The 27264-nt window shown below is 45.1% G+C and overlaps 1 protein-coding gene across 4 annotated transcripts; it reads right to left on the reverse strand.

The window, feature by feature from the left end:
- Nucleotides 1-2472: 2472 nt before the first annotated feature.
- On the reverse strand, nt 2473-27264 carry Mcur1 (mitochondrial calcium uniporter regulator 1). Of its 4 annotated transcripts, XM_013110657.3 has the most exons (11): nt 26788-27264; nt 17908-18027; nt 15421-15524; nt 14839-14940; nt 13374-13415; nt 12470-12541; nt 9348-9401; nt 7971-8088; nt 7420-7442; nt 7066-7180; nt 2473-5785 (listed from the first exon to the last, which is right to left on the reverse strand). In XM_013110657.3, exons 1-11 carry the CDS (start codon nt 27131-27133, stop codon nt 5730-5732), a joined length of 1152 nt encoding a protein of 383 aa, XP_012966111.1. In that variant the 5' UTR covers nt 27134-27264; the 3' UTR covers nt 2473-5729. The 4 variants fall into 4 exon arrangements, 3 of the variants coding, with proteins under 3 accessions (XP_012966111.1, XP_005066402.1, XP_040611837.1); XR_005880901.1 differs by lacking the exon at nt 7971-8088; XM_005066345.4 differs by lacking the exons at nt 7420-7442; nt 7971-8088 and having other exon boundaries at nt 26788-27258.

Below are 27264 nucleotides of genomic sequence, written 5' to 3' on the forward strand. Positions count from 1 at the left end.
CCAAGTCCTTCCCAGTATGGGTGGAGCTCACAAAGTTGGGCTGCAGCACCTTGCTCAATGCAGGGTCCTTGTCAGTCGTCTACAGAGCTGCCAGGCAGCTCAGCTGGTTCCTGCTGCTTCTCCAGAAGCTGGTCTCTAGTCCAAGAGTCTTTGCAGCTTGGCTCATTAGAGAGTGACTCTCTGCTATTTTATTGTTTACTCTTGGGGAGGAAGGGGCCTAGTGAATCTGGTCAGTTTGGGGGACTTGCTGATGCTCTCTTGTTTACCTTTTGTCTTAAGGAACTTGTGGGCAGAATGGAATGTTTCAATCTGGAGGAAGCTGCTACACAACAGTCTCCCTGTTAACTGCTCCATTAGCCTGAGGGTCACTGATCACCATATTAAATAAAAAGTCATTAGGTATAGTTTTGTGTGGGGGTGGGGAGACAACTAAACACATATACTGATAGAAATGTTTAATAAAAACCTCGTAGGTGCTTTCCCATGTTTAAGTATGTTGATCTTTTAGACTTCATCTTTTCCCACTGAGGTAACCATGGTGATTCCTGAGGTTGGAGAGACAGTTTCTCTCTCTCTCTCTCTCTCTCTGCAGAAGATCCACTATATTCCTAACAAAAGTAAGGGCTATAAAAAATAATGTTCTGGGAAAAGACTTCAGGGCAGGCAAGATAGCTCAGTGGGTAAAGGTGACTGCTGCCAACCCCAACAGCTGGAGTTCTATCCCAGAGACCCACATGGTATAAGGATACACTGACTCCCTGTAAATTGTCCTCTGACTTCCACACATGTGTCACAGAGTGCACACTTACAAATACACAAATAGCCAAGAAAGGAAAGCACTGACGTTCATGCTGGGAGGGAGGGGCCACCAGGCAAGCAGCTGTGTCTTCTCCTGGAGTATGGGTACTATGGAGCCTGAGGTGGGGGAGGACAGTGGATGACCTTCACCAAAGGACACTAGCAGCAGAAATGATGCACTAGGCGGAGCCTGCAACCAATCACAGCTTCCTGGGCTTTAATATTAAGCTGACCTGGAATTACAGAGTGACCAAGAACTGATTAGGCTCTAATGACACACCTGAGTGCATTGAGGAAAAAAAGATTGGTTCAAAGTGAAGAGTAAGGGTCTGATTAACACTTACCACAACGGCTTATGCTTTGAAACATCGGCCTAAAAATAGTTACCTAGCAGGAGGTCTCAGTGCAGATTCCTAGCATGGTAGGGGTGCCTATGATCCCAGCTTTAGAGACGTGGAGATAACTGAATCCTGGGGTGGAGGCTTGCTGGCCAGACAGTAGTGGGATCTCGCTGAGCCCAGGTTCAGTAAGACACCTTGTTTTATTAAAAACAATCAAACAAAAACCCCCCAAACAAGAGGTAGAGTGCTATCAAGGAGGAGGCCTGATGGTGATCACTGGCTCCCACATGTACACACTGCGTGAACACACATGAACACATGAATACACACACATACACACACACACACACACACACACAGAGTGACCAATGTCAATGCTGGTGGTAGCTTGTGGCTCCGTGGCAATAACCTTTTGTGGAAACTGCAGGTCTAAGAGAAACACAAGTCTGTCAGTATAGCAAACAGTTAGATGGAAATCTTTTTCTAGAAAATGCTTTCCTTTTAAACACTTAGAAAAATCAAAGTGCCTAGACAAAGGCTTCGGTTTGGTAATGACGTGAACAGGGCTGAGGAAGACCAGGAGATGCAGGACGAAAATATAAAACGCTGCATAGCATATTGCCACTGAGCTGAATCTCTGACTCACTCAGGGGCTCACCTTGTCTCTTCCATCTGCTGTTCGTCTTTGAGGAACCATGGCTGCTTTTCTTGTCCTTTTTTTGAAACAGGGTCTTACTCTGTAACCCCAGCTAGTCTGAATCTCATGACAGCACCCCTGCCTCAGATTCCTAAGTGCTGGGAGGGATTGCAGATGTGAGGCACTAGGTCGATCCCTAGCAAACACCTCAAGGAAATAAAAAACAATAAAAAAAAAATCCTGGCTACATCTAGTTTCTTTGACTGTCTTAACTTTGGTGAAAGATTTCTGGTCGGAAAAAAAACGAGCCTTGCTCAATAAGGACTTTCTGGCTATGTTGACAACCCATTTCCCCACCTCCCCAAGATTTCCTTTGAATCCCTCTGGGGCACCATTCCTGACTCAAGGTCAGCCTGGAGTCCTCCCCAGGAAGAGCATTCCTAAGGTGGGGAATTCGACTGTTGCTCCCCCAGTCCCAGTGCCAGCTTCTAGGTGGTTTTGGCAAAGGGGAGGTCTCTGGTCACATGACTGCCCACAGCCGTAGGTCTGAGTTTGCCCATTGGGGACAAGGGGAGGACAGCGGAGCTAACTCTGATGGCAAGCTGCACTACTGCTTTCCTCAGCCCATAACTTAACCCCATGTGTTAACTGAGCCATTTCTCCTCACACAGGGAGTTCACACGCAGATGCTGAAGATTCTTTCAAATAAAAATTTATTTTGCAAATCAGACATTTACTTTCAAATATAGTTTCTCTGTAAATCCAATTTTTTTAGGTATTACATTTATTCTTAATTCACTAGAGGCAACTGAATGGTGTCATTTTGCAATGGGTGGAATTAATAGTTTAGATGCAGTTGTTCCAGGTAGAAGGTATATTCCATTTTCATAATTCAGTCTGAACCAGAAAGGTATATTAGCCACACAAGCAGAAATCTTTTTTCTTAGATAATAAAATACATTCACTCCATACAATAATAAAATATAACTCAATATTTGCTGAAGTAATAAAAGGGCTACAAAATGATTCAGGTTGTCAATGAAGAAATGTAAATACAAATCTATAAAAGGATTATTTTCTAAATAAAATTCTAACAAGGCTGAACATTTCCAAATATCTTACATACAAAAAAGAATAAATTACTCCTGGTTAACACATTTTTGCCTTAAGGCCACTAAAAGCTGTAACAATTTTGATCACCTTAAAGTCGTAAGTTTTCTAGGGTAGGCTTTGCCAGTTCTGGCTCACAGCATACACGGTCGGGGGAGGAAGATGCTCAAAGCAGTGACAAGGTTAATTAGCTGGCAGAAAGGCTCGGGAAGAAGGGACAAGGAAAATCAGAGGGAAGATGGCACCCAGGCACTGACAGGCCAGCCCAACCGCAGGCTCGCTGTGGCTTGGGGTCCTGGTGCTTAGGGCCATCTGAGAGACCCCAGCAAGCCTTCCACTTTGAGTCAGGCCTTTCCTCTTGAATGCGATTTTTTTTAACTGAGGTGCGTGGTATACTTGAGGAGGAATCATGTTACCAGATGTTAAGCAAGAAAAGCAGGACAGAAATCAAAGCAAACGTCTCCAGTAAAGAGCCCCAAGGGCTCTGCATACGAATGCAGCAAGGAGTGAAACAGGACTTGAGGCTCTTAAAAAAAAGGCAGAGGGAGCCAGACACGCTGACTAGCGCATGCAATCTCGGCACTCGGGAGGCTGAGACGAGATGAAGGAACATTCAAGGCCTGTGGTTTGGTCCCCAGCAAGTACCACAGGGGAAAAAGGGGACAGAAAACACAGTACCCAGCAGGAAGGCAGAGACACACTTTGAGATTAGAGATGAGAGAGTGGAGTAAGTCTCTGACCACTGGACTCTTCTCCCCTACGTAGCTACTGTTAAATGTCTCCACAGGCCCAACCCAAGGCAGCCACCTGGAAACCTGCCAGACATTTCCTAAGGGCTCCGAAGCTTCATCGAGGAAAGTTCAGTTAAGTGTCTGATCACAGCGACGGGAGGACATGTGTATTTATAGCTCAATGCTTTTCAACTTTATTAGGAAATAAAGGGAACATAGCCCTGAACTCTCCTAAACTTCAGATATGCATGACACCCACACCCTCAATGACAGCAGTTTCTGAGGCCAAATAAGACTGTAGTGTGCTACAGAGGAGGCTAGAGTAAAATCAGCAGCGCCACAGCACGCTGAGACCAGGTATGAGGGAATGTATACTTGGTCAGGATATGAGGGAATGTATACTTGATCAGGTATGAGGGAATGTATACTTGATCAGGTATGAGGGAATGCATCTGGACCTGGAGCCCTTTCTCCAAAGCTGTGCTAACACGAAGCAGTTAACAGTGGTCTAGATGGAATGGCATTCATGGAGGCCTGCAGTGTGTAAGGGGAAGCTTTTGCTGGACTCTTTTTTGAAAGGGGGAGAGAATATATCAACGAAGTATTTTATTAAGTGGCTAAGACTTTTTTTTGTCTACTTGAAAAGGATAACTTCCATTGCACCCCGATACTGTTCCAAGACAAAAGCATTTGATTTCCATATCATGTGGGGCTCAGAATCTTTTTATGTAATTGTTTTCAAAAGAGGCAAGAACTTAATGATTTCTAAAACAAGAGGTAGCTTTTATTTTTAGCAATGTGTTTGGAACAGTGACAAGGGGGGATTTATTCCACAAATCTGATGGTGCAGTCTCTTGGGGTTTCTGCTCTGTGTACCAGCTTGTGCATTTGTGCCTGTGTGGGGAAAGCCAGGAAGGGTCCCTCGGTGTCACTGCTTCCCAAATGCTCACTCTTAGCCATGTGCCAACAGCTCAGGTAAGAGGAGAATGAGCTTCTCCAGAGAAACCCGCTGCACCCAGGATCAGCTTGTTTCAAAGAGGAAAGGTGGCCATGGGGTGTCTTCGGCCACAAAGCGATCAATGCACCCAGGGCCAATGCCAAGCACGGTGGCTCTCTCCCTGGGCAGGCGACAACCTGAGCTGCTCACAGGCACTGGATACTCATTCTAAAAGCTGTGTACACTATAGACATCCCTCAGGAGGACAAACAGAAGGCAGTTCACTCAAACCACAAACTGAAGCAGGGTTTCATTCTAAGAATTCCAAGTTTTCTAGGTAGTAATGATGAGTGTGGTGTTAAACTCCCACATCATGAAAGAAAGCAGGAGGTTGAAGAGCGAGGAAAGTTAGCGTTCTGAAAGGGAAAGAGGTTGAGCATGGTGGAGTTGACGTGGGACTGTGAGTTCAAAGTCAGCCTGGGCTGAATAGCATGACCTTGTCTCAAAACCAGAAATGTACTCGTGAGTGGCAGCAATAAAAGAACTCGTGCTAGGATTTCAAGGCTTCATTAGGTACCAAGACTCCCAGCTGCAAGGCACATTAACAACAACCACGGCAATGTTACTAAGACAATGAAAGCCCAAAGACAAAGGCACCTAAGGTGACCAGCACAGACAGCATCATTAACACCACAGCTGCTGCGGCAGAAGCAGGGATGGGGGGGATCGGCTGCTGATGAGGCAGAGAAGAGCTGGTATTCTGGGTTGAAATCCAATGATTCTTCAGATTTAAAGTCACTTTGTCTTCCAAGTGACTTTCCACAATACACACTACTTAAAGCTGTAGAGGACTCTACTAGTATTTATTTTTGTCATATACTGCAGGTTAGACCAAGTCCAGTGTTAAGTTCAATGGAGTCTTGAAAGTGTGGTCCACACAGTTCAGTCCAAAGGCCAACTAAAGAGAGGAACTCCGAAGAATAATTACAGAAATCCCAACTTCTTCACCTTGGTTATGGATCCACAGTTTACACAGAAATAAATAATATGCATGAAGTCAAATTAGGATTAAAAATTAAAACAAGAAAAGAAAAAAGGATTGAGAGGGGTAGGTGGGACAACACTCTGGTACTCTTAAGGCAAAACAATGGGGATTTCTTTAAATAGACACTTTATTATATCCACAGGCGGTAAAATCCCAGAGCTACTGTTAGGCACGTAAACACAGACCCTGCAAGACAAACAACCAAGAGTGCTGTTAGCCCCCTCAGTCACTTTCAGGGATTTTCTTTCGTACTGTACCAGGTGTCAGGGCTGAGGGACGAGGGACGGCAGGCTACAGGCACTACCTCCCTCTCCTTGCGCCAGTCAAGACCTGGAGACAGCACACCAGAAGGTGGCCATCCATGAGACCCTGTTTGTTAAAGAACACGTCTCCACCCTTCCAATCCAAGGCAGAATCGAGACAACTGTAGTATCAAAGCGCATGCATGTGTGCTATGCACTTCCAGATAAGGAGCAAAATTTCAGTTAACCACTGCTGTAACTTTAAAATGCTTGATTAATCTGAAATATTAAAACTGACTGGAAATAGTGACCTTTGAAAATATTTATCTCTTTACTTGTATGCAAATGAGTGCTTGCCTGAATGTGTGTTTATGCAACATGTACATGCCTGGTGCCCATGGAGCCCAGAGAAAGGCATCAGATCCCCTGGAACTGATGTTACAGGCCGTTGTGAACCACCATGTGGGTGCTGGGAATTGGACCCAGGTCCTTTGCACGGGCGAACAGTGATGATGTTAGGCACCGAGCCATTTCTTCAGTCCCCTAGTGATATATTTTTTTGATGCCAAAATATTCCTTCTTTGGCTTAAAAACTACAAAAGCAAACATGTCTTCTTTACAAGATTGTCCTGTGGCGAGAGAGATGGCTCAGTGAGAACAACCTGAGCCTGTGTCTCTAGAATCCATATAAAAAGCTGTGTATGCCAACAACCCCAGCTCTCTCTCGTCCTCTCTCTCCCTGTGCATTGGGGGAGATACAGCTGCCAGCTTAGCTCCAGGTTCCGAGACAGATCCTGCCTCAGGGAACAAGGTAGAGAGTGACAAAGTAGGGAAGCCATGCCATCCACTGGTCTCTTCAGGTACCCTCCTGGGTACTCCTCACCAATGGAGTAAGATGGTCACAAATCAAATGCCTTCCATTCTGTTTATGAGCTACTCCCTGTGCTGAACTTCACCGAAATCCCCGAACCACAGAGGATGGCTAGCATCCTATCAAATTTAAGGGCTCATCAATTGTAAGTACAGAGGTGTCTTTATTACTAAGGGAAAATGCAAAGTAAAAGAGGTGCTCCATCTACTGAAAACTGCATGGTGTGCTGCAACAAAAACACGTCAGAGCAGGAGACGGCGCTGCCAGTGACGTGCTGCCTGCCCCTGCCTGTTCTACGCCATTGACCGCATCCTTCCCAGCTGTGCCAAATGCTCGGGCGCGAAGCATCTCACCTGCTAAGTATTTGATCGTGTCAAGCTTGTGTGCCTCCAGCATCGTCTTGAGGCCAGCCACCTCGGTTTCTATCTTCCTGTCTGTCTGGGTCAGGGCTCTGTCTTGCTGGGCGTGCTTTGAAAGCAAAGAGGTTGAGAACATTAGGGTCTGTGGGTGCTGGTCTGTTCCCTGGAGCTCTGAGCGAGAGCTCGCTCTCAGCAGTGTGCAGCCCTGGATGGAGAGCTGGAGCTGGGCTCAGTCTCGACCCTGCTAGCCTCAGGCCACACTGTACTGTCCAGGGCCCTTAATGTCTGCTGGCTCGTTTCATTCTGTTTGAAAAAAGGGATTAAAAACAGAACAAACCAACAACTCACCATTGGTCTTGTCTCCAGAAGAGCTATTGAGAGAATGAAAGACAATCATCTATATGGCAAAGTTTTTGAGAACCAGACAGCTTTACGTGCTGTGGCGTTATGACACCAGCCTGCTCTTGATGGCAGCGATGTCTAGTCCTTGTTAGCCCCTGCAGGGGACAGTGGACATAACAGATCTGCTGAAAGACGAACGTGGCCTTAGACCTGACAGCAACAGGGCTGATTCAATACTATTTCTAGCCCCATCTTTTCAGGCTGTCTTCTCTCACAGGTCAAACATCAAGTGTTTTACTAACACAAGTCAGCTACCAAGGGCCGTTTAATATCCTCCAAACATAAGACAACTCCAGAACGCATATTTAACTCTTAGTGGGCAATGATTATGGTTGTCATGCTAATGCATAAAAACACTGGGAATGTTCTATTAAAGATCCAAGGACGAGAAGTTTCTTTTTTTATTTTTCAAGATAGGGTTTCTCTGTGTAGGAACTCGTCCTATGGACCAGGCTAGTCTCAAACTCACAGACATCTGCTTGCCAATAGTTTCTTACCAATGTCAATGCAGGTAAATAATAAGCAAATGAAGCCATTCCAGAGAAAGATCCTTGTATCCCATGGAAAGTCCTGCAGCACAGGTCTGAGGCAACACAATATGGATATCTCCCTTCCCTATAAGTTACATTCGTGATATATATATATACATATACACATATATATGCATATATATGTATATATATCAGAAATATACACACACAGAAATTAATTCATGTCTTAGATTGAAAATATAAGTAGTGTCTTATATTTTGTTGTTTGTTGATCATTGAGATTTAAATGTTCATATTACTTGTCAATCACTGATACCGAACACTCATAAACATGATTTTGTTAAATCTGAAAGTCCTATAGTATTCAACTACTGGGCATTTACTCCAAAGAACCCAGAACAGAAAAATCTAAAACATGTCTATACATCCCTATTTGTCACATTTCACACAGCAGCCAAGTGACAGAAGGAACCGGAGTGCACAGCAACAGGTGAATGGATGAGGTGTGTTACACAATAGAACAGCTCTGCTCCCTCTTACAAAGGGAGTCTGCCATGCGCAGCTACATGATCGACCCAAGGCAACATATTCCCTGAGGCCAGTCAACCATGGGGAGACACACCCTCTCTGACTTTACTTACACAAGGTCATCTAGAAGCGTAGACACAGGGAGACAGCAGGTCTCTGGGGCCGGGAGGAGGGACAGAGATCTAGGGTTTAAGAGACCGTTTTGGGGACCAGAGAGATGGATTAGGTGTGGAGGCGTGTGCCTGTAATTCCAGGACTGAGAGTCGGGCAGGTGGATCCTGGAGCTCACCAGCCAGTCTAGCCAGCTGCTGAGCTCTGTGTTCAGTGAGAGACCTTGCCTCAAAACAGAAGGGGAAGAGCTATTCAGGCAGACACTCGATACTGACCTCTGACCCCTACAGGTACATGCAGAGTTGTACAACCCTCCCAAGAAAAAAAGTTTCAGTTTTGCAGAATAAATGACATTAGGGATGGAGAAATGGCTCAGTAGTTAAGAGCACTTGCTGTTCTTCCAAAGGATTGGAGTGTGGTTCCCAGTACCCGTGATGGACAGCTTACAACTTCCTGTAACTCCAGCTCCAGGACCCTAATGACCTCTTCTGGCTTCCACAGGCACCTGCATTCACATGTGCACGAGCACGTGCACACACAGCACATCTTCAAAGCATGACATTGAATTATAAACACAAAATTGGTGCAGTGGTCATTCTTACGTACATTTACCACACTGAAAAAGAACCCACACTGAATGTGCACATCCTCCTGTAACAGGTCAGACGATGGTTGACCCCAAAGCCATGCACGGGGAGAGGCAAAGATGAATAGAATGACAGCAAAGTCAGCCTCAGTCCTTACCAGGGACACCATTTCTGTCCTGAGCTGCAGCATCTTCTTCTCATTCAATGAATACTGAAACAAACATGCAGCACGGGTTAGCGTCTAGTCCATTGTCTTTCCAGTGAGTTAAATTTCCCGTTCTCATTGCTTCCCAGAACATCTAAGAGGAGACGTCACCCTGCATCCCGGCAGCCTACAGCTCTTTCTTTGGAGTTGAGCCTTCTTATTTATATCCACTGGTTGTGCTGACTGCTTTAACATCAACTCGAAACAAGCCAGAGTCTCTTGGGAAGACAGAACCTCAGCTGAGAAAACAACCCACCAGACTGACCTTGGGGCATTTTCTTGATTTGATGTGGGAGGGTCTAGCTCACTCTGCCGATGGTCTGGGAGCTCTAAGCTGGCTTAACAAGTCACTGGGAACAAGCCAGTAAGTAGCACTCCTCCATGGTCTCCAGGTCTCTGCCCTGGCTTGCCTGGACGATGGACTACAAGCTGTAAACCGAAATAAACCCTATCCTCCCCAAGCTGCTTTTGGACACAGTGTTTCTCACAGCAACAGAAAGGAAGCCAAGACACTGCTGAAGTGTAGTCCCTTTCCACGTCTCTTTGCTGTTTCTCATTTTATCTCTTGCTGTGATATCACTGGGTCCTGCCCACTATTAGAACAGCATATCTTGGGTCCCATTTAGATGGGTGTTGATCAAAATGCTTTTGGATTTGTAAGGGGGATGGGACACCAGTTTAATTTAGGAATGTTGCTCCCATAACTACAAATGTGACAGACATTACTGACATGATAGGAATGATAGGAACAACATAACATTAGGAAAAGATAAGTTCAAGAAATATGATTCTGAACAAGATATACTACTGCTATAAAGCATAACACAAATACAAGAGACACAGCAAAGCGTCACAAACTATCCTAACAACAACGGCCTAAGGAACTCCGCTGCAGGAAACTGCAGCCCAGTGTTTCCAAAGGCCTCTAGCTATTAATGGTGGTAAAAGATTTAGTACAACTCTGTTGACAATAAAATAAAAATCAGACATGTTTCCATAATGAGCATTAGCATTTAATTGAGCAAATGGCAACCTGTAGTTTAAATGGACATTTAGAACTTAACATTGTTAATAGGAAAAATGATAATGGCTGAAGGTACCTAGAAAATCTCTAGCTGTAAAACGTTGTCTTCAAACCACCGGAACAACAGAATGTAGTAACACAGTGGTCAGAAGTAAAAATGTGTCCCCAGACTCCGGAATCCTGAACTAACCAGCCTGGTGACTCAGGACCCAAACAGTTACATAAGCTGGGAGGGTTTCAGATCTGTGCCATTCACCATATCGCCACCAGAGGGCAGAGTGGAGCTGGATGTTCTGCATTAACAAAACCACAGGGAAAAGCAAGGCCTACATCTTGACACTGTCACCATTATTACAATGACACTTCTGTGGCCCTAGCTCCTGGAACTCCAGAACTGCAGCAGTCTATACTGCTATGACAATTGGCTGTAAATATCAGCACTGCTAATAATTGTTGGCTGTGTTGGATATCAAACTCAGGGCTTTCAAAGTGCTCGGCCAGTGAGTCACAACCTCAGCCCTAATTAAAATCTGAAATTAATATTTTAATTTACCAAGAAGAAAGCCAAACCTTCGTTTGCATTAATGCACAGTCACGTATTTACTAGGTGCCATGCACTTCTGTCAAGCCGACTTCCTCACTCAGCAAATCCTATACATTCAGAGGTTTTCATCCATATTCACGGCCTGCAGCTTGGTTTTGCAAAAGCACACCATGACCTTCCTAAACCAAGTGAACCGCAGCAAAACCTAGCTGCCAAGGAGGTCACAGAAGATTTCCATATGTTGGCGGCTAGATCTTTGTGACTGAAAGGTATCCTAAGATTTTAAAGACAGCCAATGGGCTCAGCAATTACTTTGCAAAGCTCAACTTAACCTCTGAACTCCAACAGCAGTCCTAGATACAACTATGCACTTGTCTGAGCTCCAGTATTAGCTTCATTCATCATCGTGACACATTCTGACAGAAGACGAACTGAGAAGCGATGAGCATGAGGGCTATGTGGACTTGAACGCGTGGGGCCCGTTCTGAGTGCAAACATGTTCCCCATGCCCTGGTTTCCTCATGCCGCAAGAAAGAAAGTTGCCTTCTTATGTTACCCAAGCTAACGAGGGGCGAGCAAGAAGACGGGAGAATTCAGACAGGCTAAAAAGTCAACAGGAGGAGCTCAGGGCTGTACTGTAGCCCAGGAGCATGGGGTGGGGTATTGTACTGTAGCCCAGGAGCATGGGGTGGGGTACTGTACTGTAGCCCAGGAGCATGGGGTGGGGTACTGTACTGTAGCCCAGGAGCATGGGGTGGGGTATTGTACTGTAGCCCAGGAGCATGGGGTGGGGTACTGTGGCTCAGTGGAGTCACACTAGAGAATAGGAGAACCAGAGTCTGAGTCCCAGAGCTGCTAAAACATGAAAAATAAAAATCTGCCGGAGCAGCCCGACACAGTCACTGAAACACACGATTACTCTGGTATTTAAGAGACAATACAGAGGCTGGGCAGTGGTGGCGCACGCCTTTAATCCCAGCACTCGGGAGGCAGAGGCAGGTGGATCTCTGTGAGTTCGAGGCCGGGCTGGACCGATAGCCTCCGAAACAATACAGAGAAACCCTGTCTCGTAAAACCAAAAAAAAAAAAAAAAAAAGAGACAATACAGAGATACACATCACCAATTCAGGGTAGAATTTAATATAATAACAATATTACCTAAGTTAGAAAATCAGGAACTCTTGAAAAGTTAGGGACCATGGGGGATTAAACCAATATTAAATAGATTGAGTTTGATTTTCTTACTAACATCTATGTAACATAATCTACTATCTTTGAAATAAAAGATTCAAATTCAATTTGAACAACTTTTTAATTTAACTGTTACTTTTGAAACCAAATTTAAGTCTGATCTAAAATGTAATTAAAATTTAAAATAAAGTTGTGATCTCTGATAAACGGATGAGTGTCTAATATTTGTATTTTGCATACAAGATTAAGACTTCAACAAGCACTCCATTCTAAAGAGAAATAAATTAATAATTTACTTTTAATAAGGGAACATACCAATTCTTTTACTCTGCTCTTCTCTAGATTGAAGTTTAATTTAGTATCTGTCCGGACTTTGAGGACTTCATCCTGGTCAAAGGGCAGGGGACAAAGAGATTGAAAAAGCCAGTGTAAGCAATCTGAACCTCTTGAGGGCTTGCACCGGGGACCGTCTATCCTAAGGGAGCCAGCCCAGGAGGAACATGGCAGAGGCCTTGGAGGCAGGGACTCAGGACCAACCATCTCTTAGCCAGCTCTGTGTCTGGCCCTCCCAGTTATCTGCATGGACGATGCCCTCTGAGCCGAACATCAGCCTGGGAGGGCCCAGCTGTTTTACCCTCAAGACTCTCATGACCTCCCCCATGGAATCTGTGAATAAAATTCTTTAGAACATTTTTGAAAGCAGAGATGGACCAAAGGACAAATAGTCAACTCTGGTTACATAAAGCTTTCTCACTACGACTAAAATCTTTTCTAACACCACTGTTCTTTCCTACTTTACAAAGCGACCAACTGGGTGAGCAAGCATCTAAACCCACAAGGAATCCTGCAAAGCCACCCTCTCCGAGAATGGTCTCAGGGACCCACGTGGCTGCTTTACAACAGTTTTGATTTACAGTGACTTAGGCAGACCTGGGGGCAGAGGCTATCAAGTCCAGCACTCAGGAGACACAGGGGGAGATGGCAAGCTGGAGTTACACACGCTGAGACCTATGTCAATACACCCTTCTACAACACCATTTCCCTCATGAATGTGACCACAGACAAGTGTAACTGATACAGCACCTGATGTGTGCTTTGAAATATATTACACAAATTCTAGAGATGTGCGTTCTCCAGCACCCACAATGTACGTGTGAGATCTTATCTATTAATGAACGTATATGATTACATGCATGCCTGAGGACAAGAAGGAACTTACCATCACTTGCTGTTTTAACTGATGTAGTTCAAGTTTTATTTTCTAAAAAGAGTAAAGAGAAAAAAGTCAAGGACACGACAGTTAGAGGGAACCATAAATCAAACATCACAGCAAACATGCAAGCACAGGCTCACCAACCCCTCATCTGCGGCACACGACTACCTCAGAACACGGAACTACCTAAGCTGGCTGCAGTGGTGCAGCCTCCAATCTCAGCATTGGGGACACTGGGGTTGAAAGGCTGTGCAATTAATGAGGCCAAACTAGGCTACATACTGAATAGAACACTAGCCTGAGCTACATAACACTCTGTCTCAAAAAAACCAAAAACCCGAACAACTAAACAACCAAATGCCCCAATGCACAAGTAACTGGGAAACCAGCCCGAGTCCCGTGTGGATGACATCAAGTGAGGAACACCTGTGGCACACATTTGTCCTGAGGGACCCTGTTTTCTTTTTAATTCCTCCTTGGCTTTTCCTTTCAACCAATTCTGCCCTCTACACGCTGAGTTCAAAGTCAACTGTGTGAGTTCCCCAGGCAACAAATGACTCCCTCACAGGACTTCAGTGCAACTGAGGATGAAAGCAAGATGCAAAGAAACACTTCCCTAAGTCACACACCACACTTTAAAGAGGCAGAAAGTGGGCTGGTGGGGTGGCTCAGCGGGTAGAGCACTTGTCTTGCAAGCCTGACAGCCTGAATTCTACTCCCAAATCCCACAGAAAGGTGGAAGGAGACCCAGCCCCACAAGGTCGTCCTCTGATCTCCACAAACATGCTGTGGAATTCACATATGCACATGCATACACATTCATTGTACACATATCTAATAAAAAAAACCGGGGGCTGGAGAGATAACTTAGTGGTTAAGAGCACTTATTGCTCTTATAGAGGACCCAAGTTTAGTTCCCAGCACCCACACAGCAGCTTACAACCATCTGAAACTCCAATTCCAGATGATCTGACACCTTCTTCTGGTCTCTGTGGGCAGTGCATGCAAGTAGCTCACAGACATACATGCAGGCAAAATACCCATAAACATAAAAAAGCTTAAAAAGAAATAATATTTATTTATGTATTTATTTTTGTAGGGAAAGTGTATTTTGTAGATCTATTCCTAATGCTGCAGACTGGACAAAAAATCCTAATACTAGGATGATCTGCATAGTAATAAAATGCCATAGACAATGAAAACAAAAGGCTCTGTTATTGCAGGGCACACTGTATGCATCCACCAACCAGATGTCTTAGAATGGGCAACACCAGTGGAAGATTAAATCAGCCAGGGCTGTTCTCCTCTTGAGAGGAGGGGCTGGAAGGGGCCTGGGCAGGGTTTCCAGGGCTAGCAGCGTTCTCACTTTGCTGTGCTCAGCAGTGCAAACTCTTACCAGCTGCTGTGAGTAATTTTCTAGGCATGTGAAAATGTCTTAACAGAGAATGTTACAGTGGCTGTGCAGTTTTACCTCATTTTCTGCTCTCAGGGCTGAAAACTCACTCTTCTCCAAGATGACCATATCTTTTTTCACGTTAGCAATCTGAGACATTATTTGCTGAAGAGTGATTTCCTGGAAAGAGAGAGACAAGCATGGACTCTAGTGTGGCCCTAACCCACTTCTTACCTCCGCCTACCGTGGCTATAAGGAACTAGAACAGGGGGGTAAAAGGGACTGGTAAGGGCCCCTCTGCTCCAAAAAGAGAGAACAGGGAAGAGGACACTCACGGGCAGCAAAAGCGAGTGAGTCACATCGTAGTGGGAGAGACTGCACTCGGTTACACAGTGCTGTCACCTACAGCTCTGGCCACATCTCCAGTCACTAACACGAGCGTGCCCTAGCAGTCATGTTGACACAGTGAGCCTTCAAGCAAAAGCCTGTAAGAACTGACTAAGTGGCTTTGATGAAGTGTTTTTGTTGTGATTTTTGCCTCTGAACTACGGTTGAAATTACCACAGACTTCTCAGCAGAGCAGTACCCAAAAAAGCTGCTTATTACAAGTGACACTCTGCTTGCAGACTCCAGTGTGCCCATCCACCCTGCCCATGTTACCTGCTGCACCTTGGTGACCATATCATTGTAGACGATATTCATGTTGGTCTCCATGATCTTGACCAACGCAGACACAATGATTTCTGCTTGCTGAGTGGTAAACCCTAGGCAAACACACAGAAACCGGACTCAGAAGAAAAACCAGACAAAGATGTGGAGAAAACACGTGTTTCTGGGAAGGCCTGAATTCTGAAGGAGGAGGAAAGAATGGCCTAGTGGGAGAGAGAGACAGACCTACAGGCTGTGACGTGTCTGCCACCCTGACCAGAAGGAAACACCTGAGTATGCTTCAGTGGCTGGATTCACCAGCAATCTCTGACGCCATCCCAGGTTCTAAACCAAGACAAGCAGAGCATTTCTGCTTACCAAGACAACTTTACATTCCACCCCCATGTCTTTTCTTTTAAATTCTAGGCTGAAAGGCGTTTTGGTGGAAAAGGCCTGCTGTTTCATTCGGTGAGAAAAGCCAAACAAACTATTACATCGTGCTTGACCATTTTCCCGAAGCCCACTACGCACATTATTGAATTTAATATCCAAGGGGATCTATGGGAGTCTTCTGAAGTCTGTGGTACAGATGGGCTGACACACAGCAGCCGAGGAGGCGGGGCTTCTACGGCTCCCCAGAACCAGGGTGTCTGCCCACTTAACGCAAATGTGTATACCTGGGTAAAGCAACTCAGTGAAGTAAACACAGACATGTTTATTTCAAAAGCATACTCCAGATTTGTGTCACGGCAACCTTTCTGGTCTATGTGTGAGATGTGTGCGTGTGGAATCTGGGTGGATAGCTGAGGGTCTTCCCCAGTCACTCGACACCTTATTTTTATTTTACTTTATTTTTGATTTTGTTGAGGCAGGGTCTCTCACTGGACCTGGAGTTTGCTGACTCAGATATATGGGCTGGCTAGCAAGCTCTGAGGATAATTTTGTCTCCCCTCCCAGTGCTGGGATCAGACACATCATGATGCCTGGCTGTTTACGTGGGTGCTAGGGATCTGCAGTCAGGCGAAGAGAACTTGCTGTTCTTCCGGAGGATATGAGTTTGGTACCCGGCACCCTTTACAGGAAGCTTACAACTAACTATAACTCCAGCTCCAGGTGATCTGATACCTGCTTCTGGTTTCTGAAGGTGCCTTCCCCAATAAATAAAAAGAAAACAAATCTTAGAAATTAAAAAAGGGGGGCTGGAGAGATGGCTCAGTAGTTAAGAGTACTGGCTGCTCTACCACAGGACCTGGGTTCAATTCCCAGCACCTACATGGCAGCTCACAACTGTCTGTAACTCCAGTTCCAGGGGATCAACACCTCACACAGACATACATGCAGGCAAAATACCAACGCACATAAAAATAAATAATTTTTAAAAATTAAAAAAGAAAAGAAAACAAACAAATAGTAATAAAAAAAAAACAAAAAACAAAACCACAATCCCACAGAGGACCTATGGATGTCTCTCAGCTTAAAGGTGCTTGGCATCGAGATGACACGAATTCTATCACCAGAACCCACACTGCAGAGGGAAGAACTAATTCCTGCAAGCTGTCATTTGACCTCTCCCTAGTCACAGTAAATATATGTAAAAAACCAAAATAAAACAAAACCAATCCCCCAAAACACCTAAAATACAAAGCAAAACAACAACAAAAACACCAAAAAATCTCAAATAAGCAAAAATGTACTGTTTTTCCCCACAAAAGAAACTTTTAAGAAGTCTCCATTGTACTGATACAGTAAAAAGGCTTCCTTCATCAAGGCAGGGTGCAGGGGAGCAGGTCAATGCAAAGGTTTGTACCCAGCAGGCACCGAGCCCTGCAGAAACTGTGCACTGTGGTACGTCTGTAACCCCAAGGAGAGGCGGGGTATCAGAAGTTCCAGTAAGTTCGAGGCCAGCCTGGGATACTTAAGTGTGTCTCTCAAAAAAGTCTCAAGCCAAGAAAAAAAAAAGTGTACTTAAAAAAGAGGCCGACTCTCTGTCCTAGTTAGCTTCAGCTGTCTACACAGCTGGGAAGAGGAAGCAACCTTAACCAAAGAACTGCTTCCACAGGCCATGGGCATGTCTACTGGGTGGGGGTGGGTATCTGAGAGGACCGAGCCAACTGTGGGCAGTGCCATCCCTGGACAAGTGGACCTGGGCAATCTAAGAAAGCATGCTGAGCAGGCGCGTGGAGTAAGCGGTAAGCAGAACTCCCCCAGGGTCTCAAGTTCAGCTCCTACTGAGTTCCTGTCACTCTTCCCTCAATGATGAACCTAACACGTAAGCCAAACAAACCGTTTCATCCCCCCACCTTGCTTCTGGTTATGGTGCTTACAACAGCAACGAAGAGCAAATGAGAGCACCAACCAAAAGCTTCCTGAAGGCTGGGAAGTCGAAAGAGAGTTACCGGAAATGAAAGGAAGCACAGCAAAAGTCACGCAGGGCTGCACAGATCCAAGGTGCAGCCAAAGGCTGGGGAGGGGCAGGGGCAGGGGCGGGGTGGGGCTTACCATTTGCTTCGAGTAAGCACACCAAAGAGTGGGTGTCAAAGTAGAGTTTTCGACTCACAGAAGAGGGCAAGTTCCCCTTTCTATGCTCCAGCTGCCGGCACTCGGCGGACAGGCTTAGATCTAGAAAGGAAGCAACTATCAGTCTGAGCAGGACACAAAAGTCAACGCTATGTTTCAATACCTCAGCAATCTGTCCCATTTTCACACTAGAATCCACACATACGGTGGAACCAGCCCATTTCATGCATAAAATTCAGTTGTTTCTTATAAATTTAAGAGTCATGCACTACTTTCTCCATCCTGACTAGAAGCTGCATCCTTCAGCCAGTACTCTTCCCTACTGTCTCAAATAGGGTCTCTCTCACTCTGCAGTTCAGACTGACCCGGAGCAAACTAGAGGGCCCCAGCTGGCTTCAGACTCAGTGATACTTCTCCTCATCAGTCTCCCACATCCTGGGATTGCAGGCTTGAGCCACCACACTCAACCCTCTTCCCCACTCTCCACCACTGCCTTAGACAACAGAAATCTGTTCTCCACCCTGCTGTCTGCCTGCTCTGTAGATTTCATATGCATGGGGTCATACAGCATGGTCTTGGCATTATGGTCAATGGCCATCCACGCTGCAGGACATGCCAGCACTTTATTTCTGTGTCACGAATAGCATGCCACTGCCCAGAGATCCCACACTGTTCATACATTCCACAGCTGAAGGATATATACTGTGTACAGTCCATGGCTCTCAATGTTTCAGTTCTCTTGAGTATGTCCCTAGGAGCAGAACTGCAGGATCCTATGGTAGCTGTTTGCAGAATTGCCAGATTTTTCCCCAAGTGGCATCACCAGTTTTCTCGTTTATGTGCAGCCAAAGAGGCTCCCAATTTCTCCACATCCTCACTGATACTTGCTATGATGTTTGCTTTATAAATTATAACTACCCTCAAAGGTACAAACACTATCTGTAGCTTTCACCTACATTTCTCTCTTATCTAACAATGTTGGCCATCTTCTCATATGCTTACTGGAAATCTGAGTATCTTTGAAGAAATGTCTAAGTCCTTTGTCTACTTAAAAAAGTATTTATAGTCAGGTGTGGTGGCACATAACTTTAATCCCAGCACTTGGGATGCCTAAGCAGGAGGATCTCTGTAAGTACGAAGCCTGGTCTACACAGAAAGTTCTATGACAGCCAGAGCTACACAGGGACCCTGTCATAAACAAACAACTGTAAGTCATCCCATGTGGGTGCTGGGCACTAAACTCATTCTCTAGATCAGCAAGTGCTCCTTTTTTTTTTTTTAAGTCAAGAGTTTCTTTTGTAGCTCTGGCTGTCCTAGAACTTGCTCTGTAGAACAGACTAGCCTTGAGTTTACAGAGACCCACCTGCCGCTGCCTTCCAAGTGCTGGGATTAAAGGTGTCAGCTACCATGCACAGCTTGCTCCTAACTATTGAGCCACCTCTCTAGCCTTTTTGTCTGTTTCAATTGGGCTTTCGTCTTTCCATTATTGGACTGAATCATTTTTCATATATTCAAACACAAGTTCCTTATCAGACTATTTGCAAATACTTTCTTCCATTATCAATTAGTTAATATTTTTTATATGTTTTATACTTTGAACTTCTGAAAAGTTCAGTTTTGATGATGCCCAAATAACCTATTTCCCCTTCTGCTGTTTCTCCTACAACTGTCACCTGTCAGAGACTATTGCTAGTCTAATGTGTATGAAGACTGACACCATGTTTTCTTCTCAGAGGTTCCCAGTGTTAGCTCTTTCAATGAGGCCAATGCTCAGGGAGTTACGTATGGCATGAGGTAGCCTCACTGTTCTGTATGAAGACAGCTAGTTGTGTCAGCACCATTTTCTCTATGACACTGTCCTGTCACCCTGGCTAAAAATCAGTTGACTGTGTGAAGATTTACCTCTGACTTCTTCATGTATTTAATTCCTCCACAACATGTGTCCTCATCAGGAAGTAGATTTTGTTCTTTATCATGATTGTTGGGCTATTATATATGAATTTTAGGATAAGTATGCCATTTTTTTTTGCAAAGAAGAGGTTGTGAGATTTTGAAGATTGAATTCTGTGACTCAATTAGGGGTACTGTCATCTTAATAATACAGTATTCAAATCAATAAACACGAGACATCTTTCTGTTGATTTAGGTCTTTGATAGCTCTAATCATGTTCTATAGCTTTCTGAATGTGTGCTTTGTGATCTTTCACAAGCTTATCCATAAGGGTTAATTAAGGTCTTTCAAATGTCCCTGGAATGAAACTGTTTCACTTTTACTTTCAGAGTGTGTAGTACGGTGTGTAGATATACGCCTGACTCGGCACTCATTGATGCCTTTTGGACTTTTCCAGGTAATTCAGGGCATCCCTAGTGTTTCCACAACCAAGATCACATCATCTGTGAGGGACAGCTTTACTTCTGCTTTCCAGCCTGGATGCCTACCATTTCATTTTCTTATCTAACTGCCCTGGCTAGAACTTGCCCAAGGGCAAGGCTGGACCCTGATCTGGGAAGGAAAATTCAGTCTTTCATCGTATCTAGGCTGGTTTTGAAGATATTTTTTTAATCACTTAAATTCCTACTCCACAGACAGCTCACCTCTCTTCCTGCCAATTTTGATCTCACTATGTAGCCTAGGTTGATTCTGAACTCAAGATCCCCCTCTTCTGCCTTCCAAGTTCTGAGATCACAGACCCAACCCATCCTGTACACTTATTTCAAGGTCTTCATCGGATGCAGAAAGCAAAGAACACTGCAACGCTCCCCTGGCTTACTGTGCTTCACCAACACTAAATGTTTTGCTTTGTTTTGAAATTAGAGTAACATTTGGGGGTGGGGAGACAGGGTCTCTGGTTCTTCTGGAACTCTCTATGTAGACCAAGCTGGCCCTGAATTTACAGAAATCCTCCTGCTTCTGCCACCACCAATTTGTGTGTGTGTGTGTATGTGTGTGTGTGAGAGAGAGAGAGAGAGAGAGAGAGAGAGAGAGAGAGAGAGAGAGAGAGAGAGAGAGAGAGAGAGAGAGAGAGAGAACAGGACTGTGCCCCCTATGAGGCTGTTTGACACCCTGATAGCACTCTATGCTTTACCCCTTGAAACAAGGTTTCTTAGTGAATCTGGAGCTAGATGGACAGTGAAGAAATATTGATCCTCATGGCTCCCCCTCATAGCAAGGTTAAGATGCAGGCAGCCCTAAGGGGCCTTGGGTAGTATTTATCCCTGGCGTACAAATAGACTTTGAGTGCCCATGCCACAATATGGGAGGCTATCTCAGCTGGGACTCTTGGGGGAGTGCCTAGGCCCTGCCCTGGATGAAATGACAGTTACTGGAGATCCACCATGGAGTGCCTTACCCTCCCTGTGGATCGAGATTGGGTGGGGGACTGGGGGACCTGATGGGGAGGGCGGGGGAGGAGGGGAGAAAGAAGGAGCTGGGATTGACATGTGAAACAAGCTTGTTTCTAACCTAAATTAAAAAATAATATTAAAAAAAAGATGCAGGCAGCCTTGCCTGGCACTTTACACAGATGCTGTGGATTCAAATCCCGGTCCTTTTGCTTGTGCAGCAAGTGCTGTTATGGCCCAGCCATCTAATTTTGCCAAGAAAAGGCGCTTAAACTCAGTAAACTAAAAGAGGCATTCTGACACAAAAGCAGGGCAAGTAAAAGTAAGGGACTTTTGTTCAAGTTACAGACCATTAGGGTCATGGAGATCTCACTACACATTTGTCTGTACTCTTCTAACTTTGGCACGGTGTGGCTGCAATGCAGCCAGCTACTGTGGAGAGTAGAGAGAAGGACCCTTACTAACTCAGGGATAAAAAGGTTTCTTCAGCAGGCCGCCCTAAACCAGAACACACTTAAGCTGATTAACCAAGTCTCGAACCTTCAGGGTGGCGTGGGTAAGACCCCACAGGTCTGATGTTTCTCTGTGGCCTTCGGCAGCCACCCCGAACTACTGGTTACGTGGGAAGACGTAGCCATGCTCGTGGTGAGCATCCAGCTGAGAACAACAGGTGCAATAATTGTGTCAGCAATGTCTGCTGCCCAACAAAATATAAAGGTCTGTGCATCTGATGGTCAAAATGGGCTCTTGGTGCTTCAAGGAGGCTGCTTCCTTTCCCAGCTGTTATGTTTTTAGCATAAACTGTGTCTATTTCCTCCACACAGGTAAAGAACAGCCTTTATTGCTCCTTTACCCGTGTTCCCAAGCTGGCACAGGAAGCCTTGTTACAGCATTGAATACTGTATTTCCACATCTGCATCATTCAGTAGTCCACATGGTTTAGAAGCAGCCAGATTCACTGTCTTCATTTTTAGCATCCATCAGAGGGCCTTCTACACAGCAAGCCAGGAATAATTTTATACTTTGTACTGAAACTATAACATCTGGGATCTAGATTATGACACTAGTCTACCTGTTCATGTGAGCGAACTCACATTACCCTGGGCCTTTTTCATCACCATTCATCTCTAGCTCAGGACTAGAGGCAGCTCTGTAAGGTAACAGCAAGAAAGTCTGGGGCTGAGGATGAGGCCCTGGAGTCAACGCTCGACACCATATAAAACCAAGTGTGGTGGTGTACACCTGAAATCCTAGCATTCAGGAAGCGGCAGGAAGACCAGGAGTTTGAGGTCATGCCTGCCTACATTAGGACTTTGAGGACAGCCGAGGCTATATTACGAGACCCTGCTCCGCCCCACCCCTAGGTAAATCAGACCTAGCTCAAAAAACAGTGTTACATGAATGAAAGTGCTCCTCTAGGGCCATCTCACTCATCTTAGATCTCTGCTGGAATAGTCCACAGATTGAGGCACTTGAAAACGTGAGTCTAGAGTGTATGGCAGGGCCACTCTAGTCCCCAATTCCTTGTGTTGAATGAGAAGGCAACTCTTGTGACTTACAACATCAACGCCAGCCTCACTCTACCTCACTACCATATTCACCCAGTAGAACAAAAACAATCACAACAGGGTCTGGAGAGAAGACTAAGCAATTATGGACACTGGCTGTTCTTCAGAGGATCCTGTCTATTCCCAGCACCCGGATGGTAGCTAGTTTACATGTATGAACACATGTTCAGGTGTATAAGCAATATGTGTGCCTGTCTGTAGAAGCCTGAGGTTGATATCTGGCATCTTTCTTGATTAATCTCTACCTTATTCAGCCAGGCAGGGTTTCTCAATTGAACCCAGAACTCATGTGATGGGGGATATCCTTTTGTATGTTGTGAATATATGTTTCTCTTATTGGTTAATGAATAAAACTGTTTCCGCCAATGGGCAGGCAGGATGTAGCCAGGCAGGAAGTGTAGATGGGGCTACCAGACTAGAAGAAGGCTGGGAAGAAGGACGTGGAGAGTGAGTAGCCAGAGAGATGCCATGTAGCTACTGAGGAAGGTAGGATGCCTGGGCATTCTCTGGTAAGCCAAGACCATGTGGAAATACACAGATTAATAGTTATGGGCTAATAGTTAAGAGAGAGCTAGCCAGTAAGAAGCCTAAGCCATCAGCCAAACAGTTTATAAGTAATATAAGTCTCTGTGTATTTGTTTGGGATTGAATGACTGCAAGACCAGGTAGGACAGAAACTTCCATTGGTACGGATTTTGGTTTATTGATACAAATTTAAGGTCAACTTTTTATATGTATATTGCTACTCTTGTTTAGGTATTGTGTTTGTATAGCTCTTTTAAAAGTGTTATATATAATTTAAAAATACAAATTAATAGATAATAATCTGTAATAATCAAAATTTATACTCATGTTAGTTAGGTTTTTTAGATATATAAAGATTATTTTAAATGGACAGGTATCCTTCAAAACCTTTCAAAGACCTACAGAACATGGCATTTAAAATGGTTTATCAGGGTTTTTCATGTCAATGAGATACAACTGCTCCTAACAATATCAATTACATCAGAGAGGAAGATAGACATTGAAGAAACTTGTTATGGAGGTGGCCTTCAACATGGCATGGATAGCCTTTTGGACAAGAAACTGTCTTGCCTGGACTGCTTGACAGCATGCTGTCCAACCTGGAAAGGCAGGCTACAAAGAAAAGTGACTGCTGAAACTGCCAAGGGACAGAGTGGTCCTTCGAAGCTCCTGTTTCATAAAAACTCTGCCACACAGTCTGGGCCTATAGGCTAAAGAGGGATGCCCCAACGTTACAGAGGAACTTTGGGTGACTGTCCAGGCAGCAAGATGCCTCTGTCAATTCTAGAGTTTATATTATAACCTTCTGGAGTCTTTGACAGAGTTAAAGAACTTAGTTATGATAAATATAAGTTACATATAAAACTTTAGACTCACAAAGATAGGACAGATGATAGAACATTTTCTTTAAAGTTTGCACAATGTTAATGTACTAAATATTGTTAATATAGTTTTTGCTTGATAACATATTTTGAAATATATATATATATATATATATATATATATATATATATATATATATATATATAGCTTTGGAGCCTGTCCTGGAACACACTCTGTAGACCAGGCTGGTTTCAAACTCACAGAGATCTGCCTGGCTTTGCCTCCTGAGTGCTGTTATTAAAGGCATGTGCCACCAACTCCCAGCTGTTTTACATAATTTTATTATGTTAAAGCTAAAGCCTTCCTTTTATTTAGAGAGAAAAGCAGAGATGATGGGGAATGTCCTTCTGTATTTGGTGAATATATGCTTCTCTTATTGGCTAATGAATAAAGCTGTTTATTATACATACAGGCAGGATGTAGCCAGGCAAGAAGTATAGGTGGGGTTACCAGACTAAGAGAATACTGGGAAGAGAGTCGGTTGTAAGGGTGACTCCATGTAGCTACCGAGGATGAAAGGCCCAGGCATCACTGGTAAGCCAAAACCACATGGAGATACACAGATTAATAGTAATGGGTTAATAAATAATAAAGATCTAGCCAATAAGAAGCCTGAACTATAGACCAAACAGTTTATAATAATTATAAGCCTCTGTGTGTTTATTTGGGACTACACAGCTATGGAACGGATGGGACAGAAACTTCAGTCTGTACTCATGGATATGGTTAAAGATCACTCCAATGGTAACTTCTGAGTGTTGGAATGACAGGAAGATCATTATGCAAGCCCAGTATTTATGTGGGTTCTGGGGAACTGAAGTCTGGTCCTCTTGCTTGAGTATTATATCCCCAGACGCACAAATCTCCACTGCTAGTAAGAACTAGCAGCGATTTGTACGCGTACATTTTTTTCTTTTTCCTAAAACAACTGGAACTGAAATAGCAAGCTTATTTCAAGAAAACTGTCTTTTAAAAAGTAGGGAAAAGGGCTGGCCACTTCCCAGTTGGCATTCTATTTGCTGAGGGAAGGGAATGCCATCATGTTCTCTGTCAAACGACAACAGTGTGGACATGGCTGTTCTGTATTCCCAGGAACCACAGCAGGAAGCTAGCAAGTTAAGGTGTATTAGAACGTAACACATAATTCTCCTTTCTGGAGACTTTCATCATAGCAAAAGGATGTTAAAACCCATAATTACAAAAGAAGTCCAAGGCTAACCTTGAATAGATGAGAAGCCAACTGCAAATGTTGAGGACACAACACCCCGAGGTGGATCTATCTACTGGGGACATCAGGTACACAGCCAAACAAACAACCCAGGGCTGAGAATAGAGGAACAAAAATGGACACGAAAGCTTCCTACTGTCTCCGCTGTGTCCCTTTTAAAAACGCATCTATCCTCATGTCTGACTCAAGAATGACACTAAAATGACACCACCTTGCTAATGCAATAAGAAAGAACCTCTTCCTTTGCTCCAAAATCGTAAATTTTAAGAAGCAAACAAATCAGAAGGCAACAGCTTGTTAAAAGTACATCAAGCAGGGTGTGGTATCCTAGACTTTAATCCCAGCACCTGAGAGGCGCAGGAGATCATTATATGTTCCAGATCAGTCAGGGCTATGCAGGTGTGACCCCCTATCAAAACAAAACAAATTAAAATAACATATAGAAAGGCAAGGCACAGAAATAAAAAGCCAAACCCACCCCCAACTCCCAATTCCTATAAGACTGATACAAAGCTCACTGCTCATTCCCCTGTGTATAAAGCGTCCTTCATCTTTCGGAACTATTTATCAGTTTCTCCCCTAGCCACAGGTATCCTTAAATTTTAGATGCTGGCAATCCGGAAAACAAAAGCATGGGTGTGGATGGCTACTAATGGACAGAAACAAGTTACCTAAGGTGTAATTATGCCACCTTTTCTGATTAGTCGGCACAATAAGATTTTATCTACTTACTTTGAGCAAATTCCAGCTAGTTTACTTTCAAAATCTTACAGTTCAGTGTTGCACCTCCCCACCTTCAAGTATTAAATGACACATCAGTGAATCAGACTTCTGTCACCCAATTTAAACGCACAAACGGAGGTCCTCTTCAGTTCCTAAGCATACTGCCTCTATTTTTCTCTATAGTATTTGTCAAATTAGTACATACAAAGTCAACATGGATAAGTACATATTCATATACAAAACACACACATACATGGTGCGTGTCTTGCGCGAAGTAAGCTCCAGAAAGGAAAGATTCTGTTGAATTAACTACACCCAAACAGCTAGTAAAGTGCCAGGCACAAAATGGGCGAGTGCGGGCCATGAGTGAATCAATACAGTTTGGAATCAAGTCAAAGTGTCATGCCATCTCTTTATTCCCCGATCTGCACGTTTGAGCATCCGCATCCAGCACTTTTTCCAAGTCTCCCTGGCTCTAACAGGGAGTATGCGTGTCAGCGGGTGCCCGACCACGCGAGCTCTGCGCTCCGAACCTTCGCCCGGGCGTGGACAGAGCCTCGCCGCCTGGGTGACCCGTGCTCCCGCTTGCCTCACCTCTCCGGCTGCTCGCCAGCGAGGGCACACGCCCGGCGCCCAGCGACAGACGGCCCTGCGCGTTTCTGCCGGCGCCGAGCGCGGCCGCGAGGACGGCGCGCCCCGGGCGCGTGCGCTCAGCCAGCGTCCTACGCGGGGCGGTGGCGGCCAGGCGCGGGGAAGGCACGAGCAGGAGCAGCAGCAGCGGGGCCGCGCGGGCGGTCCGTCCTCGAGGAGTCAGCCAGCTTCGTCCGCAGGGCAGTGGGGAGACGCTGGAACGCGCCGGGACTCCGCAGCCCGAGGGCAGCAGCCGCTGACGGCCCGGTGTGCGCTTCGGCCGCTCGCCTGCCACGGAGCCGCTGGCCATCCCCGAGCGGGTCACAGGCCCGGGCGCGCAGGCATGTCGCTCCCGCGCGGCCCCGACCACGAGTCGCCGCGGGAACGAGCGTGGGCGCGGGCACAGACTTGCCCCTTCCTGTCGGAGGGCGGCGGCCGCGG

This window comes from Mesocricetus auratus, unplaced genomic scaffold (assembly GCF_017639785.1).
Source record: "Mesocricetus auratus isolate SY011 unplaced genomic scaffold, BCM_Maur_2.0 Super-Scaffold_100013, whole genome shotgun sequence".
Lineage (NCBI taxonomy): Eukaryota > Metazoa > Chordata > Mammalia > Rodentia > Cricetidae > Mesocricetus > Mesocricetus auratus.

Excerpts from the sequence above, each read along its gene's own strand:
- Mcur1 (XM_013110657.3), bottom strand. The coding sequence starts at position 27,133 with ATGGCCAGCGGCTCCGTGGCAGGCGAGCGGCCGAAGCGCACACCGGGC. Across the intron at positions 12,542-13,373 it reads AGTTAAAACAGCAAGTGATG|GATGAAGTCCTCAAAGTCCG; the intron begins GTAAGTTCCTTC and ends CCCTTTGACCAG. Across the intron at positions 9,402-12,469 it reads AGAGCAGAGTAAAAGAATTG|TATTCATTGAATGAGAAGAA; the intron begins GTATGTTCCCTT and ends TGTTTGTTTCAG.